Here is a 23,778-nt window from a genome sequence, read left to right as displayed (position 1 = left end):
GAAAAACGTCGTTTGGACAGTGAAATGCAGAAAGGAGTAACATAAATAGGTGGGCTGATATTAAAAAGTAAACAAAAAGGAAAAGTACATAAAAGCCCAAGATCTCTTCAGCTTCTTTTTGTCTTTTTTCTCTTTCACTCCCATTGCTAGCTGAAAGGGCATAAACATTGAAGGACAACAATGTCTAACAACAGTGATGCTGCTCAAGAACAGTTGTCGTAAGTTAGCCATGACCTGAAACCTAGCCAAAATTCTCCACGGACTAAAAAAAAAATGTTTTGTATTCTTAAACATTTCCCTAAATCTCGTGGTCACTTTAAAATCGTATCGCCGTTAATTCTTGGTCTTCTTCGCTCGTCCATCGACACTGTAACGAAATATGTCGGCGAATGCTGTTTCCAGTGCTGATCCGTCAACTAGCACTTTTGTGTCGTCATTGGTGTTCAACGCCGTGATTTCCGTAGTTCTCATTGGCAGTTTTGGTATTGCAAGAACCGTCAGTAAACGAATCTATGCTCCACGCACGTATCTTGTACCAGAAAGGTGAGGAATTGGTGGTGACATCGGCGACTGACACCTTTACTCCTTCTGACCTGCGTGTGTTACAGTAAACGATCGCCGCCTTTTCCAAAAGGCGTATTTGGGTGGATTCCAGCTTTATTGAGAACCAAAGATGAAGACATGAAAATCCGTATGGGTCTTGATCGATACATGTTTCTCCGACTGTTGAGAATGGGCATTGTGCTGTTCGCTATCATCACGTTCTTTTGCATCCCAATTCTTATTCCACTCAATTACATCGACGGTTACGGTAACGCTGGTATCAATGTTTTGACCATCGGCAACGTTCGATACAGTGCTCGAACTTGGGCCCATATGTGGCTAGCTGTCGGTGTTAGTGGTAATGTGTAGTCATTTTTTTCAACCGACCGATGGGTGAGAACATTGTATGCTAATTTTTGGTTTCAATCACAGCTCTTACAATCTACGCCATCTTCCGAGAAACTCGACGTTACATCCAACTTCGTCATGAGTATCTTCTCGATCCCGAGCATGTTAACTCACCAGCAGCCCGCACCATTCTCGTATCCGGTATCCCGCCTGATTACAATAATGTGGAAGCCCTTCGATCCCTTTTCGACAAGTATCCTGGTGGAGTCAGACAAATTTGGCTCAACAGGTAAAGTGCCACCAGTAAAATTTATATACGATTTTCAAATAGTAAACTCATATTGGAAACTATTTCAGAAAAGTGAACGGACTCCCTGACCAAGTCAACAAGCGTTTCAAAATGGTGAAAGGGCTGGAAGGAGCACATTTGAATGCTACACGAAAGACCATGAAGCAACATCAGGCCAGCCCTAACCGTGGCTCTCAAGTTGGACCAGAAGGCGGCCATGGCGCAATCCCAGATCAATTCCGCCCCACCCACCGTGTCAACCCTCTTCCTGTTCCAATCCCTATGCCCTGCATTGGCCAGAAAGTCGATTCTATCACATACTATGAAGACCAAATCATGCTGCTCAACAAGTCTATCGAAAAATCTCAATCCGATGTCGATTCTTACAAACAGGTCAACTCAGCATTCATCGAATTCAATCAACAAATCGCTGCTCATATGGCTTCACAAACCATTGCTCATCATAAAATTATGAAGATGACGCCTCGTTACATCGAAATCGCACCAGAGGATATCGAATGGGCCAACATGAACATTGACCCTTGGGTTCGCATTGGTCGCCAACTCATTAGTTACTGTGCCAGTGGTGCCATCATCGTGTTTTGGGCTATTCCAGGTAAAATACGGATGAATGCCTTGTTACCACCATGTTCACTTATTGATCTAATGCCTCTTTTGAACCTCATTAGTTGCTTTTGTTTCCAGTATTTCCAGTTTGTCTTCTTTGGCTACGATCCTGCCATTCCTGTCTGGTGTGAACAACTTGCCCCCGGTTGCCGTTGGTGTCATCCAGGGTATTTTGCCCGCTATTGCTTTGTCCATCTTGATGGCTCTGCTGCCTGTTGTCTTTGTTAGTAAGTAATCAAGCCCAGGGTGACCCGCCTTCTTAGCTGTTGCCCTCCACTCCACTCCCTTTCGTTACCCTATATCGCCCCTTATTGTGGCTACCCTTTGATCAATTCATCTAACCATTTTCTCAACCCATCAGTGCTCGCCAGATTTGAAGGTATCCCTCGAAGAACGTCCATTGAAATGAGTCTCTTGCAGAAATACTTCGTGTTCCAAGTAAGATGATGGTCCAACTTCCTATGGTGAACCCCTTTATTATGTCCATTCTGACTCCTGTCCTTTTAGTTTTTCAACGTCGTACTCGTTACAACCATCGCCAATGCCGTTTTCCAAGCTTCAGAACTCATCCAGAACCCTACCAGCATCGTTAGCACGTTGGCTCAAAAGTTACCTCAAGCTGCAACTTTCTTCATTACTTATATTATGCTTCAAGCCACCATCAGTGCTGCCTTGGAGTTGTTGCAAATCGTGCCATTGATCCTTTCTTGGGTGTTTTCCTTCCTTGCTTCCACTCCCCGCTCTATTTGGGCTCAAAAAGGAGGATGCAGTACTACTAACCTTGGTACTTTGATTCCATCTCATACTGTCGTTTTTGTACTTGGTGAGTATAGGAAGTTAAAGGATGAAATGTTTACGCCTTGCTAATAATACTGGCCATCTTTCCATAGGTCTACTTTACTCCACCATCGCTCCACTGGTGCTTCCCTTCGTACTCCTCTTCTTCATCACGCACTATTTTGTTTATTTGCATCAGTTCTTGTATGTATATGATAGAGAGTTTGAATCCGGCGGTCAATACTTCCCTCGTTCCATGCGTCACATCTGGACAGGTTTGTTCTTGTTCCAGTTGACCATGATTGGTATTCTAGCCATTCAACCTGGTGGCGCTGTACCTCAGTTTGTCATTATGATTATTTGCCTGGTCGTTACTGCCTTCGCTATGGGACTTTACGACAAAACCTTCAAGCCTATGTTCAAGTACTTGCCTGTCAGTCTCGCTAACCCAGACGTACCTGTGAACCCTGCGGACATTAACCCACATTACGTCGATGGTCAGCAAATCAGTGCCAAACAACCACCCGTCAATATGTCCCACCAAACACCTGTTGGTGGCTCGGAACAAGTACGCAACTATCCAGCCGTCAATGCGAATGACCTTGAGAAGGCCACGAAGGACACTAATCTTGGCGACACTGCAGCCTTCCAGAACCGTGAAGCCGACATCCCGGCCGATCAGAACACTCAGACAGAAGCGACGACGTACTTGCATCCATCGCTCTACAGTCAGCAACCTACCGTGTGGCTGGCTGAAGACGATATGGGTATCACTCAGCGCCAATTGGAGGACCTTCATTCACGAAACATCAAGGCTACCTCTGTTGGCGCTCACATCCCTCGCAACATCAAGTATAAGCCTGGCAAAGTCGTCCTTGACGAGGACCGCTACTCTGGCAAAGACAACGGTGTGCCATATGACACAGATGCCTTTTTACCTGATCAAAAGGGCCAACCTGCCAATGAAGCACAGGCCGTGTAAAAAAAGTTTCATTTTAATACTGCATACTGCGCATATTGGTTTCTTTCTTTCTCATTTACTACGAGCATGCAAACGAAAGCCACAAAGGAAAATCATGTTCGCTAAAGATATTGCTTCTTTTTTTCCCTTGTTTCCGTAAGTACCAGCTAATATTAGCTGAGAGACCCTATTTTATTAGGTTATAGTCAAGTCTTACTTCTATGTATTTTTTTTTTCCTTAACTGTTTGTAATCAGAAGAGTCAACATAATTTAATGTACACAGTGATAAATAACCGATTGCTTGGTATACTTTGACTCCAGAATGAAAAGCAGAGGGCTTCAATGGGTGGTGCCTTCTTTGAGAGCAGCAATGACAACGTTGCGGGGCGAGGCAACTTTGTCGAACAGTGGCCACATGCAAATCTTTGCATTCGGCAGGGTATCCTTCAAATAGAGCCAACGATCAACAAGGATAATGGATTCAATGATAGGGGATAAGAGAATTCGCAAGGTCCAGAGAATGACCATTTTGCGGTATTGACCGTCTTTGCGAGCTTTGGCTTCAAATTCAATCGCTTCCTCATCTGTGATGGTTCCAGATAAATCAAACCGACGTAATGCTGCTTGGACGTACACTGGAAAAGATGCGAAATCTCTTTTGTGGTTCATACGACCCACCACCGGAGCCACTTTAATAGTAGCTAATCCCTTATCGACCATGATTTTCTAAAAAAAAAAATGATGTATACGATCACTATCTTGTCTCCGTAAAAAATATCGCTCTACAGTGCAGTGCTAGTCCTGCCATAAACTCACCTGTAGCATGGTGCGATAGAAATTGTGTTTAAAGGACTTGACAGTGGCTTCACGTTGACTTTCCCAGCGTCCTGGTGCTTGGCATGCCAGCATGCGAAGCGTAGGACCAAGCTTGTAGCCACGGTCGATGAGATTTGTGCTCATAGGGAATGCGTAGGTGCCTTGTGCATCTTTCTCCTCTGTAAGCCAGTGGTAACAGCACCCGACACTGATCATACCACCAATTTCAGGACTTCCTTGGAACAGTCGAATGATAGTAGGCGCCAAATCACCACAGGTATGAAGGCCACATATCATCCAAGATTTAGCTGGGACTTCTCGATAATTCCAACGTGATGTATCCGTCCAGTCGGCCAACAGAGTCGGTATGTTTTCCAGTGTGATCATTTGCGTGACATGGTTCAGGTGAGACTGTCGCTCCTTCTCCTTCGCGATGGCTTCCGTTGGGTCGTCCTCAGTCGCCACCAGTGCTCGAATATTCTTGCCCTTGATGGATTTTTCTGCTTTTCCCTGGAAAAATTTGGCTCCGCAGGTCTGAATCTCATCCGCATCCACACCCAATACATGCAAGCCGTGTTGTAGCGCCAACATGCGGCTCAGATATCCTTGGCCAGCACCCAGATCAATGATGGAGGTCATATCGGTTGCTTCTGCAACATGCTTGATCAGCATGCTCAGTGTTTCAACTTCGTGTGCTTTCTTTTCACTCATTCCAGACAGTAAGTGTCGATCTATCGTACAGCTAAGATGGTCGGTATTAACTACATGCCAATAGATCGATTAGTACTGCTGCAACAGGGTATGCAAATTTCGAAGTCACCAAATCTTACATTGTTCTGGATCAAAGGACGGCAACTGAGTGGTTTTCATCTCTTCAACATAAGCTTTCAAACTTTCGGGCCACGAAGACTGTAACGCAAAAAGTACAGCAAAACCATGGTTAATTGTGCTTCAGATAGTGACAGCGAGCCTCAATGTGGCGACGCAGTATGAAAATATATTTCAGGGCATTGAGGGATTGGAAGGCCATACCTTGCACTCATAGCGACTAGCAAGATTCAGCATGTCGTCAATAAACTCGTCTTCGCTCTCAGGTTCCATCAAAGCCTGCTGCCATTCCGGATCGATCATATCCCAGAAATTCCGAGACAGGAAGTGCACAATGTGCAAAGAGGTAAATTCACTGTATTTATCAGCTAATGCAACAAGGTGGCTAAGGTACTCGGTGGGTGACAAGTGCTCGAGATGCGAAGGAAGCAACAGTTCCGTTGGAGGTAGAAATTGCGACATGAATGAAAAAATTACAGGAAGAGCATGTCAAAAAAAAAAAAAAAAAAGGTTGAAAAAATGAACCTATGGGGGGCATTCACAGTCCGCCGCGCTTTTTCTGCTCTTCAGCCATTTGCCGGAACATCGCCATGGTTTGATCTTCTTTGGCGCGGTATGTGTCCAGTTTGTCTCGAATGGGAGCTGTTCTTTGTCGCTGTCGTTCTGCAAACCTTTCCTGCTTCTGTTTCTCCAGTCGCTTCAAGTGGTCAAGGCTATGCAAATAGAAGAATTTAATTAACAGCAGTTCTCGAATGTGCGTGCTTGAATATCGACGTACCTTGATCTATCATCTCCATATAAATCAGACTCATTCAGTTCAACATCTGGACTACGCTCTCTCTTGTGGAAAGCGTTCTGCGCCCTTCGTTTGGCTAGCTGTGCTTCTCGACCTGTTTCTTTTGGTGCTATTTCATCCAACACATGTTCATCTCGCTGTCGCTTGCCCTTGGCTTCACGCTTTCGTTCCGCTCGCTCACGATCTCGCCTGTCCATTGCATCCTCATCATCTAATAGAACGTTACATCATTTAGTTACCTTGCAGCGTACGATTGACATACCAGCCTGACTCTATCCGCAAACAGGAAACCTTACCACTTTGGTGCCGTCCACTAGAGGATGGCAACGATGGTCCAACATTTCTTCGAACTCTACGGCTATCGCTGGCAGATTCCCTGGTCGATTCTCTAGCTTCTTTTAATTTTTTTTGTGAGTTCGTCATGGTGTCAACACTATCCCGTATGGAATCCAGTTCATGTTGATCAACGTTCCTTGAGAAACCCCATTTATACCGCGTAGTGTCCTGTGATGACAATTGTGCCGATGTGATACCTTCATAGTATTTTTCTAAGGTTACATGGAAAGTCAGATAAAGATAGACAAAAAGGCAAACGTCGTTGTAATCAATGAAATGTAACATACGGTCAAGTTCAAAGTTATTCCAAGCTTTTACAAACTTGCCAAAATAATACCGAGCGTCTTCCGATGAAAGCTCGTTAAAATACTTGTGCTTCTTCTCGTTGAGCCAAACGCGGAATTCAGCTGCTTTGATAAAGTAGTCGTCTTTGCTGATCTCTACAGGCGGTTTCATTAGCTCCTGTACTGCGCCTGCGTTGAGTTGGGAATGGGTCACATACCTTTGATCATGGATCTAGCTTTCTTGATTAGATGATCTTCATCGTCTGACTGAGAGGTTCGATCTCTACGGCTATGCTTTTTCGACCGGCGGTGGCTATCTTCGCGATCGTCTTCTCTTGAGCGTCTGGAAGACATTGAAGGGATTGTATGTGGTGCAGTGACAGTTGTGACTGAACCCCGCACAGCTGGAAATTTTTGGCGACATTTGCTGGACCTCAAATTGACAGCCGCCGAACACACCAAGTTGATTGCCATACGGGTCTTGCTATTCTGCTCACTACTTTCTCTCTCATAATTGACAATTTTCCATACTGAAAAGCAATTGCTGCTTCTAGTTTATTTAATAGAAATGAAAATAACATTAAGAGATATTTGCCAGCCTATTATCACAATACAGAACATCACTGGAAGTCTTTCTCGGTAATGACCTCAGTAGGCTTGGAAGAATCCGAGCCTTTGTAAGCAGGTAAAGCAAAATGCTAACAGAAAGGAATTCGTCAGACATCATCAAGGTTTATATATACACACCACACCAACGCTTACCTCGGGATCAAAATGAGCCATAGATTCCAACACTTGGGAAGCACCATGAGTATTATCCTTTCCATTCAGCTCCAACAAATTGACATCAGGGATCCAAACGACCTATGTAAAGCATGATGTCAGTCTATAAGCACCATGCTATTGTTCCTACACAAGTACTTACATGCATATTGGCTGCAAGACCAGCTTCGATGCCATTGATGGCATCTTCAAATACAAGACAATTTTCTGCAGGAGGATTGCCGAGGTGGCGTTGGGCAGCCAAGAAAATGTCAGGAGCAGGCTTGCCACGCTTGATATCAGCATCGTCGCCACAAATAATGTAATCAAACAGCTTGAACATGTCTCTGCATGAGCTGGTCTTAGCCTCGAATTTAGAGCGCGTAGATGAAGTAGCAACTGCAATGGGTATCTTGTGGCCATGAAGGTGCTGAATCAGTTTCTCGACACCAGGAAGGGGCTTGCAGTAGGGAAATTTCCTCTCCTGTATAACGGACGAAATTTCGAGGTATTCGTCGGGCGTCATTGGGAGCTTGAAGTGTTCGACGATCATGGCTGCAGACTGAGTATGTCGTCTTAATACGCGGTATGCTGATGGCATTAACATTAAAATGGATTCACTTACTTCATGTCCAATTCTTCCCATCAATTTGCTCTTGAAATCCCAGGTAAACTGTTGTCCAGGTGCGTACTTGTCAAGTACTTCCTGAGTAACTTCCGAATAGACTTGCTCCGTGTTTAGGAGCAGACCGTCCTGTACGATCACGGTGAAGTTAGAACAACGAAATGCTTTTTGAAAGAAGTTCAAGATCTTACCATGTCAAAGATACAATGAGTGATTCTTGGCATAATGATTTGGGCAACAGAGATTGAAACTGTGCCACTCGCCTGAGAACGCAATAGCTTCTCTTTTGAAGGCCGAAATAGGCGACAGTCACGGACATGCCGAGTTTGAATGTTGTCGCGTTCAATTTTTGGTTCTACCAACGTGATTCCCAACGCGTTTGTTCACAATTGAAATGGCACTCGATTCACCAAAGGAAATCCCAGAGCTTGGTAAGAGAACAACCGGAAAACCATCCTCAAGCGAGATTGAGTACTTACCTCGCTCCATTTCGACAATTTCACAGATAAGCCTGAACAACAGAATTTTGTCAAGTTCTTCCGAGCTTTGCCTGAGGTAACTTTCAGCGCTAACCTGGTTCACTATTATTGAAAATAACTCAACTCCCATGCACCGATTTAGAAAGAAGAAGGTACAATATACCTCTTCGAGCGAGATGCAAATCAAAGAAGATATTACACCTTGCATGGTGAAGACGCAGTCTATATTGCGCAAGCCGTGTACAAAACCACTTCGGCTATAAAGTACTGGGGAGGTACGCATCTATTTCGATCAATAATTCCGGTTTGTCTCAAACACTGATGACTGTATGTCTTGCAGGTGCCGCTCCAAAAGGATTAGCAACAACGAGTTTGACTCACAGCGCGGCTGAATCGTTCTTGCGAGACGCGCTACTTAACAAACAACTGAGAATCGAGATTTGGGCTCCTAAAAAAGGAACTGGTCAATGGAGTGTCATCCGGAAGGTATGAGATACTTTATTTTTTTCTGGTGCTGTCTTTGTTACGTTCTCTCCTTCTCGCGGTCATGTACTTATGACTTGAAATAGGCTTCTCCTGGCAACTTGCAAGATGTAGAGGATTATTTGTTTCTCAATTCAAATCTGACGTCTGCTCCTGTTGTCATGGCGGTCAAGCTGGCAGCTACTGCAGAGCACAAGGTATAGTTTGCTCACCACCATTCATATTGACTGTTTGCGGCAAATATCTTAAACATTTTGTCACCTCCAGATTGTCGGCGTTTCCTTCGCCGATGCGTCTGTACGAGAAATTGGTGTATCCGAATTCGTAGACAATGAACTGTATTCTAACTTTGAGGTAATACGGGCGGATGGAAGATGTAGTACTTGGTATGCAACATTGAACTCACCTTTGATTTGCTCCTGAACAGTCGTTGCTTATCCAACTTGGTGTCAAGGAATGTATTATACCACAAGATGAGGCTCATAAAGACTATGAACTCATTAAGCTCAAGGGTGTATTGAGTCGCTGTAATGTTGTGGCTACTGAACGCAAAAGATGTAAGACTGGTCCACTACAGTACAACAGAGAATCACTTTTAATGATATATTTATTCATCTGTATCCGCATTCAGCTGATTTCAATACCAAGGACATTGAGCAAGATCTCAATCGCCTTTTAGACGGTGAAATATCCGTCGCTGCCCTTCGTAAGTTACATGAGATTTGAAGTGTAGTACGTTGTTCTAGGCTTAACACAGTTTCTCGTACAGCTGAATTTGAGATGAAGAATGCAATGGCCTCTTGTGCATGTCTAGTCAAATATCTATCGGTAAGTAGCCTGCCTTCCTTCCTTCCTTGATTAATGTGAACATTTGACGAATTTTTTTATTTATGTGCCATTGCAGATCCTTTCAGATGAAACGGCTTTCGGCAAATACACCCTCAAGCACCATGATCTCTCACAATACATGCGTCTAGATGCTTCAGCACTTCGAGCGTTAAATTTGATGCCTAGCCCTCATGATGGAGCTTCAAAGACGATGAGCTTGTTCGGTTTGTTGAACAAATGCAAAACAGCGCAAGGATCCCGACTTCTTGGACAATGGCTGAAACAGCCGCTTCTTGACATTGATAGTATTCGTGCGTAATTTTGATAACTAATTTGATGAGTGATATGAGACTGAAGGGGATGAAGCTGACAACATGTGGTTGCAGGTGAAAGACAGGATCTGGTTCAGATCTTTACTGAAGATACAGAGATCCGCCAGTCAGTGCAAGAAGACCATTTGAAGAGTGTGCCCGACATGCATCGATTAGCTAAGCGATTTCAACGTGGATTTGCTTCCCTTCAGGTGCGCAACGCAATAGTCTGTGATAGGTACTTTTGCCACCGGCTGACTAATTTCTCTAAATAGGATGTCGTTCGAATATACCAAGTTATTATCAAACTACCTGGATTGCAAGCGTGTTTGGAAGGTTACAGTGGCGAAGACGAGTTCAAATCCCTTGTAGACAAGGTGTACATCAGTAAATTAAAGGTAATGAATAATTGTTGGAACCCTTTTTGTCGGCCATCATTCTATGTCATACTAACTTTATCCTCTGTAGGAACATGCTAAAAACCTGGAAAAACTACAGGAAATGATAGAAACTACGATCGATTTGGAAGCGGTTGCTGAGCACGAGTTTATCATCAAAGCTGACTTTGATGAGGACCTGTTAGGTACACAATCTTACTTATTTATTTACACCTGATTGCAACAAAACTAAGCCAATAATCTTTCGGGCATACTAGAACTACGACAGCAGATCAACGAAGCACGAGCACGCATGGATAAAGAGCATTTGAAGGTCAGCTTGACACTCAGTTTCTGCCAACTCTTTCGATTTTATCCATCTAACCACATTATTGACAGCTGGCGGACAAATTAAACCTTGACGCTGACAAAAAACTCAAACTAGAAAAGCATAACATATATGGATACTGCTTCCGTATCAGCCGAGCGGACTCTGGCGCGATTCGAAACAAGAGTGAATTTATAGAGTACGCGACACAGAAGGCCGGTACATACTTTGCAACAACCAGCCTGAAGGAACTGAACAACACCTGGACAGATCATTCCAATCAGTATGAGAAGAAACAGAATTCGCTAGTTAAGGAAGTTATTGGCATTGTTGGTAAGTCGTGCAAAATACCATTGTTTTGGTTTGTCCTTTACGGCGGTCTCCTAACCCTATGTTATTTCCCAGCAACTTATTGTCCCATCATGGAGAGCTTAGGTAGCCTTATTGCTCATTTGGATGTCATTGTTAGGTAGGGAAAAGGCTTACGCGTCTTTATTTTGAGTTGAAAAAAAATTAATCGTACTATCAAAATTTTAGCTTTGCTCATGTTTCTGTGATGGCTCCCATACCCTATGTTCGCCCTACATTGCACCCGATAGGTACGTACAGTGTTCATAGGTAAAATTGTACTTTACAGTGGTTGTAACAGCTGGTCTCTTAGGTGAAGGAAACGTCTTGCTTGAGGAAGCGCGACATCCATGTCTGGAAGTACAAGACGACGTGGCGTTTATACCTAATGATGTTAAACTTGTACGAGGTAAACATAACTTTTTGCAACCACTATCACGCCACTTGTGCTATGGATGAATTGACATATCTCTATTGGTGCAGATGAATCAGAATTTCAGATCATAACAGGTCCTAATATGGGTGGCAAATCTACATACATTCGTCAAATTGGCGTGGTCGCTCTTATGGCACAAATTGGATGCTTTGTTCCGTGCTCCGAGGCAACCCTCACCATCTTTGATTCAATTCTTGCCAGAGTCGGAGCAGGTGATAGTCAACTTAAAGGTGTTTCAACGTTTATGGCAGAGATGTTAGAGACGGCAACCATCTTACAGGTAAAGTAGATGAAGAGATGAGCCTGGAATGGATAGAGAACACCGCTTGTTCATAGTAATGATGCGGGTTTTTTTTTTTTCAGTCGGCGACGTCCAAGTCACTTATCATCATTGATGAGCTGGGCCGAGGTACAAGCACTTACGACGGATTTGGCCTGGCTTGGGCTATATCAGAGTAAGTCTATCATGAATAACGTACCGTCTTCTCCTCATGATACTGATCCATTGTGTTAAAGATACATTGCCACCAAGATCAAAGCGTTCTGTTTGTTCGCCACGCATTTTCATGAACTTACCGCCTTAAACGAGAAGGTTCCACACGTTCGAAATTTAAATGTTGCCGTTCATGTTGGCGACCATAATGACGGGGGTGTCAGGGATATCACTTTACTGTACAAAGTCAACGAGGGTGTTTGCGACCAAAGCTTCGGTATCCACGTCGCCGAATTGGCTCGATTCCCTAGCACGGTAGTACGACTTGCCAAGCGAAAAGCAGATGAACTTGAAGACACCGGTATCGCAGGTAGGCATGAGATCTTTTTGCCTTGCACTTTATTGATGAATGACTGACCTAAGCGCTCATTCCTACCAGCAAATGATGAACCTGTGACCAAATTCACTAAAATGGAAGTTAACCAAGGAAACGAGATTGTACAGCAATGTTTGAGAGAGTTTGGCTCTGACGACATTGAGAACATGGATGAACAAGCTTTGTCTCAGCGACTGGACACCATACGCAACAAGTATAGCCGAGAGATAGAACAAAATGCTTATTTGAGAGACCTTTTAGCATAAAAGAACCAGAATTACTTTTCTACAAAGACTGTTTTTTTGGGCATGGTCATACACAAATATCAAACGTTTAAATGGTGTGGAGTCGGACCCCCAAGTCTAACTTCGCCAACTCATGAGCTCTCATGCTCCCCATTCTCATAATCCATTGACAGCCATTGGCTTTTCAATAGGCTTTGTTGGTATTGTTGGCCTAGTAATCTCGTTGATAGCGCTCATCCCTTTGAATGCCTACAATATTGCTTTAGCTGTTCAGACTTTAGCACAACTGCAGAAAGCCTATGGCCGTGGCTCGATATTGATACCAGGGCCTTATCAGCCTGTGCAGGTGTTCTTGTTTGGCACAATAGTCTTCTCAGTCATCGCCATCATGCTTCTATTAGCCACTTGTTGGAGAAATGCCAGCGCACGAAGCCGACCGCAGCGAAGTCGCCGTGGCAGGCGAGTGGGTCGCGAACGACGAGGCTCAAAAGCATCCTCTATCGCTGAGTCGATACACTCTGTTCAAAGTGAACAGTCGTCATCATCTCAAAGTACTTTCCTCCAAAATCCTTCAAGTAGCTGGATTAGCCGATTTTCTACCATGACTTTCATACTTCAATTCTGTTGGGCCATATTTGGTAAGTCAAGTCTACACCATTGACGGTTTCTGTGCGGCCATGCATTAATTTGATATCCTTCAAACAGGATCGCATACACTTTTCTTCACCGTTTACGAAGAAGCTCCTCTACCAGAAGCTATCATGAAGGCTGCCACTACTTGCTTACTTATTCTCTGGACAAATTATGCCATCATGATTTGCTTTTCTATCATCTTTTGCTTTGCGGCTTGCTGCGTATTGATAGGCGGTATTTCATCCACTTACGATGAAGAAGATGAATTAGAAAACCAGCAAGTCAGTGAAAGATCCCCCTTGCTCGCATCCAATACCATGACATGATTTCTTGCTTCATGCATTCCCACATCTGTTTATCACAGTGTGTTTCCTGTAAATTTTTGATTTATTGCATTTTCAAAAAGCATGCTACTGTCTAATTTTGATAGCGTTTTCTTTCTCCGTCTTCTTTTGCTTTTCTTCGTTCTGTGTTAGCCATTCCCCAAACATTTTGTAGCGCTGTATCCTCGGCAATAGTATTCTTGGTCAATGTATTAATTTTATTCGTATTTGGTCCTTTTTCTTCGCTAAATGCCCTTACAACGAACATGGTGATTCTACGTGGTACATATTGAATGTAGAGATATCAAAATGAGAACAACTGGGTATCCGAACCACTAGGGTGTGGTTGGATAATTTTTTACCTCGTTGATCACAAACAACGCAATCGTACCCAGCATCACTGAAGAATAAAATGATGAACATGTTACTACACCAAAGTAGGATGACAGCCGTGATGATGATGAAAAACGTACTTATCAACATGCCCAATTGTTGGGTCAAGAAGCTGTAAAATCCTGATGGAGCTTTTTCTTCTGTATTCTCCAAATCAAACGAATGCACACGGCCATCTTTCATGGCAACCACTTATTGTATTGTTTTACAAGTTAGCATCTATTGGCCAAGGCGGGGCGGTGGCAGAAATCCAGGCACTTACATAATATATTTTCAGGGACCACATCTACAGACTGGGTTGCGTTCCAGACCTCTACAGATGCCACACCCTTAAGTGGATAAATGCGATTAATACAATGAGGTACATTCAGGTCAAGTCGTTCAAGGTACGTACCACCGATCGAGCATGGCCAGGGTACCAAGTGATTCCCCAAGGTGCGCCCCATCTCATATCTAAAACTTTGATAACATGAGGTGCTATTTTCGACTTTTCTTCGTCGGCCAATCCTTGGTCAACCAATTTATGGGCTGTCCAGTTTGCCTGGCCAAATCCACGCTTGTATATGAAGAGATTGTTGAAATCCGTCCAAGCAACACAAATGTTACCATCCGAATTCAGTGCAGCACCGACGAATTCTTGTTCATAATTGCCTTCAACGTAGGGTACAATAATGTCCTCGTTGTAATTTGAATCGACAAAAACACCGCCAGGCATACCTGCCTTTGATTGTGATTTCCACAGACGTACGACTTTCATCCACTTCTTCTGAGAGATTTCCAGCAATTCGTAGTCATCAACATAATCGACGCTCATCAAATAGCTTTTGAATGGGTACATGAGTGTTTTCAACGATTTTGATCTTGCTGCAATGCATATCAATAGATTAAAACCAAGATAAATATGCGCTGCATCATCATTGGTTTATTGTCCTTACCAGCTGCAAGTTTCGGCATTTTCACAACTTTTTCAGGTTGATAGTACGGGTTGTCGTTCATTGGCGAGTAATCTTCATGAAATTGTGGAGCATCACGCATATCTGCACGTTCTCGAAGTACCCAGCCAGCGTTAACCTCTTTCTGATGATCATTTGTGGTATCAATTGATGTAAGGTTGTCCATGATGGTCACATTTAAAGTGGCATGATCGGCTAATTTGAAGGTGCGAAGTGCTGCTACACGCAACGAATCGTCGCTAGAAAATAGTACGTTAGATTCATTATAAGTAGTATCGCATAAAACACATAAAGGGATATCTACCTTGGTGAATGTATTCTAACAATCATTGTATCATAATCGGTGAATGCCGTAGGTTGAGTTAAACCTTTGGTTCGATCAACGTTAATATAAGCAATTTACCAATTGCAAACGAAAAACATTAGTTCCGTACCTCTCATCACTTTGCCTTCAACGCTAGAAGAGGCAACAATGCGCTTTGGTTCACCGGTATGGTGGGGTGAAAATACTGCGGGTGGTAGAGGCAGAGTTCTAAAGTAATATCGGTCGGGGTCTCTAACAAAGGCAACACCAGGATGAATAAAAATACCACTTTCGTATTTGCATTGGAAAACTACATACCTGGTATATATCAGCATTCCATCTTCAAGTGAGAAAGTGCTTATCCATGTAGAGCCGGGTAGTACAATCTCATTGTAATTGAAAGTTCCATAGTCTACCGCTTCATGCTTGGAAGGCGGGGTAAAATACACACGAACAATGTTCTTTACATCCTCTCCTTCAATTTCTTGGTACATTACTGCGAAATAAGCTTTTCCGGACGCATCAGGAGGCGAAACTTGGTCGGGATATTTGGAAACATGAGAAATCATGCCATTCACGTCGTGATGAAAGAGTTCTTCCCAATGCGCTGAAAACATCAAGTATTAACATCTAGTTATTCATTGCATATCCCATTTTACTCAATACCATATCTTCAGCTTACCTTCTGCTTCAATTATTTTCGAATTGGATCGGAATAGCTCAAGTGGGGCACGGGATTGCTTGATGGTAGCTGCCGATAAAATGAGCAATTGGTTACTACAAACACTCAAAAGTGCCGTCTCTTTTTTGGCTTGCATTCTTACCTTTTACACCAACAGCATGATGACTCGTTCCACGCTTGATACCATTCTTGTCTGGATATTCACCATTCATCCAAATAGCAGACATATATAAATACGACCCGACAACCGACAAGACGATCTCGTCAGGTTTACGTTGAAAGTACGGGCGATCGGATACATGGAGTGTTTTTGGTCGAGTGAATGGAGGATCTTGAAGTAGACTAGCGAGGTATATTATGGCTAAACCCACAGCGATCATGATTAACGGCCGCCATTGTGTCATTAGATTGGCATACGATGTCGAGGGAGGTACAAGTTATATGGTATGAACAAACAGGTGTTTCAACAAGGAGTTCTTTGAGATCCCAAAGTGATGTAAGGGGGGCGCAAAGAAAGACGTGGCAATGGTGAAACGGAATGTACAAAGCAAGCAGAGCGGAAGTGATATCGACTTTTGACTCTTCCGCCTAAAAAGATTTCATTTCAATTCCGAGGGTGGATGGCAACCCGCCTCTTCTTAACCTCCTTCCACATTTTTACTCTCACTCTCATTTATTCTTCGTTGCTAACGACGAAAGGTACGCATTTCCGTCTCTATACCTGCTTCGCTCATTGTAGCCCCCATCGGACATAAAAGCGGACACTAGAACATTCTTCTTGTTGAGTTTCATTCCTTGCTGACTGACTGGCCTCCAATTCACAGCTTCGTAGGAACTTGCATAAACATTGAACTCGCTCCTCCCATCCCTCAAGTCAGCAGTCCAATGACCGGATATGAGTCTGTCGACATTGGGTTGGAGTCTCACGGCAATCACAGCACCAAGTCAATGAATGGTACGCTCGAAATATATGTGTGCGTGTGTCACTTCTGGGTAATAATACCTTGGCTTTAACGTCACTACAGGCACCCAATATACCTTGAAAGAAATCCTTACAAGCAGCGATGTTCGTTTACTTCATGAATACATTGTTGAAAAGGAACGCGAAAGACAGAATATGGCGAGTGATCTGGATATGGCTGCTAGACTCGGTTTGGCTATCTCCGAAGCCAACGAAGAGCTGCAAGCAAAGGTACGAAAATCTCAAATTTTCCTTATGTAATGAAGACATCATTGACCCTCTGTGATAGCTATCGCAACTAGAACAAGAGCGTGATCATTTGAAAGCTGAGCTTACTGTTGCCACGAAACATCCGGTATATTCCCCAGATGACAGTGCGTCCTCTTTCTCTCGGTATATGAACGACTTACGAATCTCTGGATCGGAAAATGGCTCTCCAACATCAGCATCAGCCATGTCCCCAATTGAAGAAAGAAATAAATTAAGAGCTGAACTAGACGAAGCTACCCGAGAGCTTACAAGGTTTCACAAGGAAATGGATAGTTTATCGGTGCAATTGAACGATATGGCTGCAGAAATGGTATATACATTTAAGAGTTTGAATACGAAGCGACGCCATTTATTTTTACTCATAACCCCTGTGTATTAACTTCCAGGCCGAATCTCAAAGCAAAGTTGGAGTCTATTCTAAGCGATTGGGTAAGAGTGAATAGGTGTAGAAAACGCTGAATGAGGAAGGACGTAACAGCTCATACAATTTCTTCAATTGACAGCCGAAGTAGAACATAGTCTCACCACTACACAAGAAATGAACGTGAATTTGCAGATACTGCTTGAAAAAGCTCTAAATTCGCAAAAGCAAAGCAATGCTAGCACAAACCACGTTGTTCGCAATATTCAAAGCGATGTTTCAAAGGTATTTTTCAGATTCATGTGGATAATCTTGATTTCAATGGGCTAATTTGATTACCAGGTATTGAATGAAAACAATCGCTTGAGGAATCGGATAAACGAACTGGAAGAATACCAGACACATTGCGAGAAAAAGCTCGTCAAATTAGTCGACCAGTCCAAAGAATATGCTCATTTACTTCAGCAAGCTCAAGATGCTATCTATCAGATGAACCAATACAATTACACTAGTGATATGGATCCTCCTATGACAGGCACATTCACACCGAAATCACCAAGTCTGGGGTGGGATGGTACCATGTTAAAAGAATCTGAAATTACAAAGGTAATAACCCACTACACCTGCGTACTAGCTGTCATTACATGAGAATAACCATCCAATTTGAAAGGGACCTGTTTTCTCCGCAGAATTCAAGCAAGAAATGCAAAAGGAAATAGAAAGAGAACTGTCAATGCGAAATGATATGAGGCATAGAATCGTCAAACATGATAGCATGACATTGGACCGGTCTCATGCTGCTGAGGGTCTCAAATACCTTCTGTCGGAGCGAGAGATAATGTCTGCTAGCAATTCTACTAGCACTTCGTCTTCTGTTGCAAGTCGGCCCAAGGTGAAGGAACAAGTCGAGCAACCACCAGCACCGACGCCTCAAAAAGTCGACAGCACGTCTACTAAAAAGCATCAAGGAACATCAGAACCATCTTTCATGAGCCGTGGTCTTCGACCATTATCTTCATCTAGTGATACACTTCTTGGTTTAGGAGGACTAGCCCCATCTGGAGGCTATGTTTTAAGGTCTATGCCTCGAGGTTCCGCCGGATGGACAGCAACAGCAGCCACTGCACGCGGCAGTCCAAGTATCAGCACCAAGTTTTTCCGTCGTCTTGCTAGTAATCTCGATGCATACGATACCAATAACCATGAAGATATCGACGACGATATAGACGGCTTATAGAAAGAGGCTTTTGTCATCCACTATGCTATTTATTCCAGTTATGTAGATTGATTTTGTATATTATGAATTGTTTGTATTTTAGCCCTATTGAATTATGCCTTGGTTCAGATTCACATTCCTTGGATCCTGGCGCAACATACCTCTCCTCCACCCCAAAAACATCAACATCCCATTAAGCCACATATAATACTATGAAATATAATCCCTAGCTAATGCATTGTATTTTCAACATGATACCTTTCTGACTGAACTTCTTTCCCACTCGGCTCGGCATCCAGCATGTCTGTCTTCTAAAGATTGAGAAAACGAATTTTATTTAAGGCAGACACATTCACATTAACCACTAGTCTCGTTTTGACCATTCAATTATGGTTGCTTTAAAGCATCCGGTCAGCTGGCGAGCGTGACCATAGCAAAAGCCTAAGCTAAGCAAAACAAAACAAAAGAGAAAATGTTTCATTAGCTGTATGTCGTCGACATTGCACCAAAAAATAAAGGTGTAGCTATACAGACGTATCTTCATTACTGCGTTTGCCCGTTGTGACCACTACCATTGCACAAATGGAAAAAAACTTTGTTGTATTCTGTCGTTCGTTCGTTAGATCATCTTCGGTTTGTCATATCTTTTATGTCTTTCACTTCCAAAAGTGGTTGAACATAATAAAGAAGGCGCTGTAGTTGCTTTTGTAACTGAACAGTCATAGGTCAGAGTCACTAAAGCCAACAACTGGTCTTAAACGTTACGGTTCTGTATGTTTTTATTTTCATCATCTCGAAAATATCCCGACTCGATTGGTTGTTTATATAGGTGATGCAGCTTGTGGCGATTCCAAACATTGCTTCTGGACCACACCGCTCTTACCGTTTATCTGCCTGTATTTTTTTTTTCAATTTTTTTTTTTTACCGTCGCCGGTCCCTCTCCACTCCTTTCCACTATGCACGGCTTGTCAGTTGCCACAGATCAGAGACCACTCATTTCAGGTACAATGAAGGATTTACGTGTATGTCATGCGATAGCTTAAAACTTACAACCAGGTACATCCTTCAATTAGCCAAGATGTTCGAGATAAGCAAGAAAAAAACGGCTGAAGATGGACGAAAATCCTCGCATGGTAAGTAGTTCTCGAGAAAGGGTCCAATTCGAGCATTCCATCATTCTCAATTGTGATAATTTAGAGCTATCAGCAGCCAATCAAGTGACGAACATACAAACTTTGAAAGAATGGTGGTCTACGGTTAAATCATCTATAAACATACCAAAGAAGATTATGCCTTCTGGACCAGGTAAGCTGGGTCCTTTACCATCAGTATAGCTGTATCTGCGCGCTAATCAATGGATACGCCAGGTGTGAAGAAGATCAAGACACAGTCGACTTCAGGCCAGCAGAGAACCGTACTGAAGCCAATCTTGAAGAAAAAGATGGCTACGTTTCCACCCAACTTTGATATTCCTTCTGTTAGTGATCTATACTATGCTTCTCAATTGTCCATGCCAAAACTCGAAACCATCCCATGGCACCATCCGTATGCAGCGCCCATGGGGTACTATTCCATGGATAACTTCCATATGAAAGACCCAATGTACCATACTCCTACGGCTTCCCCCAATGTTCCACAGAGAAAGAGTTCACTCGCTTGGAATGAAGAGGTCCAGGTGGTGCCTGCGCTATCCGGGACCAAGTACAATAGAAAACCGGTACGTTGCTGTGGTTAGGCTGAGAATCAATTTGGACATCCAGCTAATGATCTATTTTGCCTCTGACAGCATGCTGATGCAACCTATATGAATCTAACGCCAAATATCAAATCGGCTATACGAGATGAACTCAACTACTACAAGATGAATGAGATGGAAGTACATGAACTGAGCATGAGCCACACTGTTTTTCACTAGCCATACCTTACCGCATACCCAGCTGCTAAATCTTATACCCCCCCCCTCTCCAAACCAATAAATGCAATAAACCTGCTGAGGAAAAAAACTGTATTGTACAAGATCAACTGCTATACCAATTGAAACAAAAAGGTATGATAATAGATTGAAGTAATTCACGTGGAGGGCGGTAAGAAGGACTTGAGTAGCTACAAACTACCAGAACCATTGCCAAGCGCATCGTTCCACAAAACCGGATGATTCATGTTACAAAGTGCGTAGAAAGTTTCGATGAGACAATAAGCGTCACCAGCTGTGGTGAAGTAATGTATGAGAATGATGAGATGGAGGAACATAAAAAACAACACGGGAGCAGGATGTTATTTTTACGTACCAGCATACTTTGTTTGCTCGTCGCTGAGGGGTCGTTGCTCCCAGTTGCTAAGCTGCTGCTTCTTATTCAAAATACGATTCAGCATGATCTCCGTAACACCACTTAATCCAGACTTGACTTTGGGGATTCCAAAGTGAACCTGCTCATCCACTGCCGAGTTGAGGTTTGCAAAATCAAGAAATGATTGCATCTGAACATTCTGGATACCAGGGAAGGTATGGGCTAACATGGTTATGTCACCATTAAAATCATACGCTACAACGAGAATGAGGTTATAGACTGCTGGACCACACATATCCACCCGAAGTGACTTACCTAGCTTAATGATTCTCTGATCGGTAAAGAGGTCCTTCAAAAACTCAAAGGTCTGTTGCTGTATGCCAGGCTCCGGTTCTTGCCCACTGAAGCCATCGAAGCCGATGCGTCCGTCACTGAATCCACTAAGCTTGACCATATCCATCAGGAACACCACGCCGAGCTCGGAACCGACCTGCATAAGCGAAGTTCTACAAAGATCATCTTTAGCAAGATGGGGTATCCATTCTGTATCGAGGCCGCAAAGTCGGCTTTGTCGCAGCAATGTTCTCATGGCGACCAGCCCCTCTGAGTTATCGATGATGACGAGTTGTACATTTTGAGGTAAGGAATATATGGCTGTTTCGCCAGTTGCCGCTTTCTTTCTGCGGGGTAGGTATACTCTACTTCTCGAATTTTGTTCACCGGGAATAGATCCAATCACGCGTTGTGATATAGGCATTGCTAGATAATGATCATAAAAAGCTTGTTGTTGGAACTTCTCGGCGAAATAAGGTGCTGCATATGGATCCTGCATATCCATAAACTCCTTAACTGCAAGTCTCTTGAGACTTTCGTCTTGGCAAAGAACGTAGATAAGACCGTTATAGTTGGACGACGCTTCGATGGAATAATCATTTTCCTCTGCCTGTTGGCAGGCTCTCTGACTGATAAGCCATCGAAGTGAAACGTATCTTTGGGTTAAGTATATAAACAAGTAGGTGGCATGGTCGATGGCATGCATGTCCATAACCTTGACACCCCAGTTGGCAAGATCTTTTTGGGTTCGTCGTTCGTGTAGATCGGGCAATAAGGTAAGTTTGCGGTTTCCTTTGCAAGCCGCGTTCAATCGCTCTTTAACAAAAGAACATGTCAAAATCACGGTTTCTAAGTTCAGCAGCACACTATATTTTACACAACTAACCTTCTGAGACAATACCAACACTTCCGTTTAAGGTGTACATGAGTTGTGTGTCTATATAAGCCAGTACAGCGTCCCTCATCTGTTGACCGAAGCTGGCGATTTTCACTATGCAGGTCGTGGTTGCAGTAGACTTGCTTTTGAATAACGGGAACGCTAAATCTTCAAATGAAAATTGATCCACCATTCTAAGCGTTTCCAAACAGTTCAAAGCTTCCAAATAATAGTGAGTTTGATACAGTAGCTGTACTAAACGGCGACCTGTTTCTTCCTGTGGTTGTCCAGCTGCAAGGATCTCTGGCAGCTTGAAAGTCTTCAAACACATGCAGAGCAAAAGCGGGCCTCTTTCTTCTTCGATAAAACTCGTCAAGTACGTCTGATGATCTTCTTTGATCAGCTTTTTTCTCCAGGTATTCTTATCTGGCATTGATCGTTGCAAATCTGCAATGGTGATGACTTCGGATGTCACTTCGTCCTTGGACGTGGCGTCGGATGAGGGCGTTGCTACGTCTTCGCTTTGTACATCTTGAAATACTATCAAATCAGTTTCGGATGCTGTAACATTATCGGAGGCGTTGCCATCTTCTTCAAGAACGATCAATGCTGTCTCTTTATCAGGCAAGGTTTCCCCAATCAGGCGCATAGCAGTCGTTTTAGAGGCACTGTAGATAAAATCCTCCAAGTAATCGCACAGTTCCCTTCCGATAGTTCTCACACACTTATCGTCTAACATCTTCTTTTTATCGTCTCGTGCCGAGGTATTTGCTAAGATATCGATACATTGCTGATGGCAGGCACGGTTAGTATAAAGCTTATCGGATGCGTAGTATGATACGATAAAGAAGTAAGACTTACCACAATGAGTCCGACAGGATCGTCGGATTGCGATAAGCCGGCTTTCATTGCTTTGTGGCGAGTTTCGCTGGCGGCCGACTTTTGGACCTTGGTTGTAAGTTGCTTTTCGGTATTATATATGTCAACAAGCTTTTCGATCAGCTCTATGGCTATTCCCAATTTACAGAGAGTTTCCAGCGTATCGTCGGCTTTGCGATCTTCAGATTTGCGCTTGGGCACAAAGGGGATAGCTTCATGGGAAAGACCTCGTTGGCGATGGTGAGCTGAATCAGCTTGTAGCTTTAGATTGACAGCATTGGACATGCTGGGACGTGGCCGAAAGCTTGTGCTTGGAGTATTTATAACCCATTCCTCCTCAAGCTGCTTGGCTTCTGTATTCATAATAGTCTCCAATTACTGACGGGTCATTTGAGTATGAAGCTCAACAGGTGGTTGCGACCGTGAGTGTTCAGTTGATTCCATTAGCGGAGATTGGAATACTGAAGCACAGACATTTTTGGCTCAGAAACGAAAACATTCAACAAACCAGAAACAAGCTAAAGCTCGTAGACTCTCGTTCGTGCTCTTGAAGATGAAGAGAAAGGTAAATAAGATGAACAAGGAAATAATTTTATGATACTGCCATTTATCAAAATCACGTAGAAACATCCAGCCTCATAAAATGGATTAGACCCAGCGCTGGTCA

At 43.3% G+C, this 23,778-nt stretch overlaps 10 protein-coding genes across 10 annotated transcripts; 5 read left to right on the top strand and 5 right to left on the bottom strand.

The window, feature by feature from the left end:
* The first annotated feature begins 120 nt into the window (after positions 1–120).
* On the top strand, positions 121–4,078 carry K450DRAFT_246997 (uncharacterized protein). Its single transcript, XM_051590000.1, has 11 exons — positions 121–218; positions 403–543; positions 609–901; positions 976–1,180; positions 1,249–1,796; positions 1,870–2,034; positions 2,169–2,245; positions 2,315–2,630; positions 2,698–3,357; positions 3,609–3,701; positions 3,802–4,078. Exons 1-11 carry the CDS (start codon positions 181–183, stop codon positions 3,813–3,815), a joined length of 2,550 nt encoding a protein of 849 aa, XP_051443477.1. The 5' UTR covers positions 121–180; the 3' UTR covers positions 3,816–4,078.
* K450DRAFT_246989 (uncharacterized protein) lies at positions 3,726–5,506 on the bottom strand. The gene is made up of 4 exons (XM_051589999.1): positions 5,395–5,506; positions 5,193–5,271; positions 4,363–5,104; positions 3,726–4,272 (listed from the first exon to the last, which is right to left on the bottom strand). Exons 3-4 carry the CDS (start codon positions 5,071–5,073, stop codon positions 3,886–3,888), a joined length of 1,098 nt encoding a protein of 365 aa, XP_051443476.1. The 5' UTR covers positions 5,074–5,104; positions 5,193–5,271; positions 5,395–5,506; the 3' UTR covers positions 3,726–3,885.
* Positions 5,507–6,996, bottom strand: K450DRAFT_246986 (uncharacterized protein). The gene is made up of 5 exons (XM_051589998.1): positions 6,825–6,996; positions 6,610–6,762; positions 6,283–6,534; positions 5,969–6,197; positions 5,507–5,903 (listed from the first exon to the last, which is right to left on the bottom strand). The coding sequence occupies exons 1-5, from the start codon at positions 6,958–6,960 to the stop codon at positions 5,729–5,731; spliced, it is 945 nt and encodes a 314-aa protein (XP_051443475.1). The 5' UTR covers positions 6,961–6,996; the 3' UTR covers positions 5,507–5,728.
* A 131-nt stretch (positions 6,997–7,127) lies between these two features.
* Positions 7,128–8,244, bottom strand: K450DRAFT_246980 (uncharacterized protein). The gene is made up of 5 exons (XM_051589997.1): positions 8,185–8,244; positions 7,994–8,122; positions 7,532–7,930; positions 7,369–7,470; positions 7,128–7,304 (listed from the first exon to the last, which is right to left on the bottom strand). Exons 1-5 carry the CDS (start codon positions 8,215–8,217, stop codon positions 7,227–7,229), a joined length of 741 nt encoding a protein of 246 aa, XP_051443474.1. The 5' UTR covers positions 8,218–8,244; the 3' UTR covers positions 7,128–7,226.
* Positions 8,245–8,367: 123 nt separating this feature from the next.
* On the top strand, positions 8,368–12,728 carry K450DRAFT_246968 (uncharacterized protein). Its single transcript, XM_051589996.1, has 22 exons — positions 8,368–8,424; positions 8,499–8,548; positions 8,615–8,747; positions 8,813–8,958; positions 9,042–9,152; positions 9,223–9,309; positions 9,383–9,512; positions 9,587–9,661; positions 9,725–9,783; positions 9,860–10,094; positions 10,170–10,306; positions 10,370–10,492; positions 10,563–10,677; positions 10,750–10,805; positions 10,871–11,132; positions 11,205–11,268; positions 11,337–11,398; positions 11,461–11,556; positions 11,631–11,863; positions 11,947–12,038; positions 12,100–12,386; positions 12,456–12,728. Exons 1-22 carry the CDS (start codon positions 8,388–8,390, stop codon positions 12,656–12,658), a joined length of 2,793 nt encoding a protein of 930 aa, XP_051443473.1. The 5' UTR covers positions 8,368–8,387; the 3' UTR covers positions 12,659–12,728.
* Position 12,729: 1 nt separating this feature from the next.
* On the top strand, positions 12,730–13,642 carry K450DRAFT_246961 (uncharacterized protein). The gene is made up of 2 exons (XM_051589995.1): positions 12,730–13,275; positions 13,343–13,642. Exons 1-2 carry the CDS (start codon positions 12,771–12,773, stop codon positions 13,594–13,596), a joined length of 759 nt encoding a protein of 252 aa, XP_051443472.1. The 5' UTR covers positions 12,730–12,770; the 3' UTR covers positions 13,597–13,642.
* A 75-nt stretch (positions 13,643–13,717) lies between these two features.
* On the bottom strand, positions 13,718–16,628 carry K450DRAFT_246958 (uncharacterized protein). Its single transcript, XM_051589994.1, has 11 exons — positions 16,068–16,628; positions 15,926–15,994; positions 15,562–15,850; positions 15,374–15,495; positions 15,244–15,307; positions 14,922–15,178; positions 14,381–14,850; positions 14,249–14,315; positions 14,067–14,177; positions 13,956–13,993; positions 13,718–13,868 (listed from the first exon to the last, which is right to left on the bottom strand). The coding sequence occupies exons 1-11, from the start codon at positions 16,327–16,329 to the stop codon at positions 13,839–13,841; spliced, it is 1,779 nt and encodes a 592-aa protein (XP_051443471.1). The 5' UTR covers positions 16,330–16,628; the 3' UTR covers positions 13,718–13,838.
* K450DRAFT_246952 (uncharacterized protein) lies at positions 16,508–19,013 on the top strand. The gene is made up of 8 exons (XM_051589993.1): positions 16,508–16,624; positions 16,750–16,880; positions 16,951–17,117; positions 17,176–17,466; positions 17,543–17,585; positions 17,660–17,802; positions 17,860–18,123; positions 18,188–19,013. The coding sequence occupies exons 2-8, from the start codon at positions 16,811–16,813 to the stop codon at positions 18,752–18,754; spliced, it is 1,545 nt and encodes a 514-aa protein (XP_051443470.1). The 5' UTR covers positions 16,508–16,624; positions 16,750–16,810; the 3' UTR covers positions 18,755–19,013.
* A 677-nt stretch (positions 19,014–19,690) lies between these two features.
* K450DRAFT_301105 (uncharacterized protein) lies at positions 19,691–20,649 on the top strand (the record flags this gene model as incomplete). Its single annotated transcript, XM_051593737.1, has 5 exons — positions 19,691–19,701; positions 19,791–19,867; positions 19,932–20,039; positions 20,102–20,451; positions 20,521–20,649. The coding sequence occupies 5 exons, from the start codon at positions 19,691–19,693 to the stop codon at positions 20,647–20,649; spliced, it is 675 nt and encodes a 224-aa protein (XP_051443469.1).
* A 70-nt stretch (positions 20,650–20,719) lies between these two features.
* K450DRAFT_246948 (uncharacterized protein) lies at positions 20,720–23,669 on the bottom strand. Its single transcript, XM_051589992.1, has 5 exons — positions 23,094–23,669; positions 22,242–23,022; positions 21,338–22,171; positions 21,023–21,277; positions 20,720–20,941 (listed from the first exon to the last, which is right to left on the bottom strand). The coding sequence occupies exons 1-5, from the start codon at positions 23,472–23,474 to the stop codon at positions 20,838–20,840; spliced, it is 2,355 nt and encodes a 784-aa protein (XP_051443468.1). The 5' UTR covers positions 23,475–23,669; the 3' UTR covers positions 20,720–20,837.
* Between the last annotated feature and the right edge of the window lie 109 nt (positions 23,670–23,778).

Source organism: Umbelopsis ramanniana, assembly GCF_025399195.1.
Source record: "Umbelopsis ramanniana AG unplaced genomic scaffold K450scaffold_38, whole genome shotgun sequence".
Lineage (NCBI taxonomy): Eukaryota > Fungi > Mucoromycota > Umbelopsidomycetes > Umbelopsidales > Umbelopsidaceae > Umbelopsis > Umbelopsis ramanniana.
The sequence above is the reverse complement of the archived record's forward strand: the minus strand, read 5'-3'. Positions and strand labels throughout refer to the sequence as shown.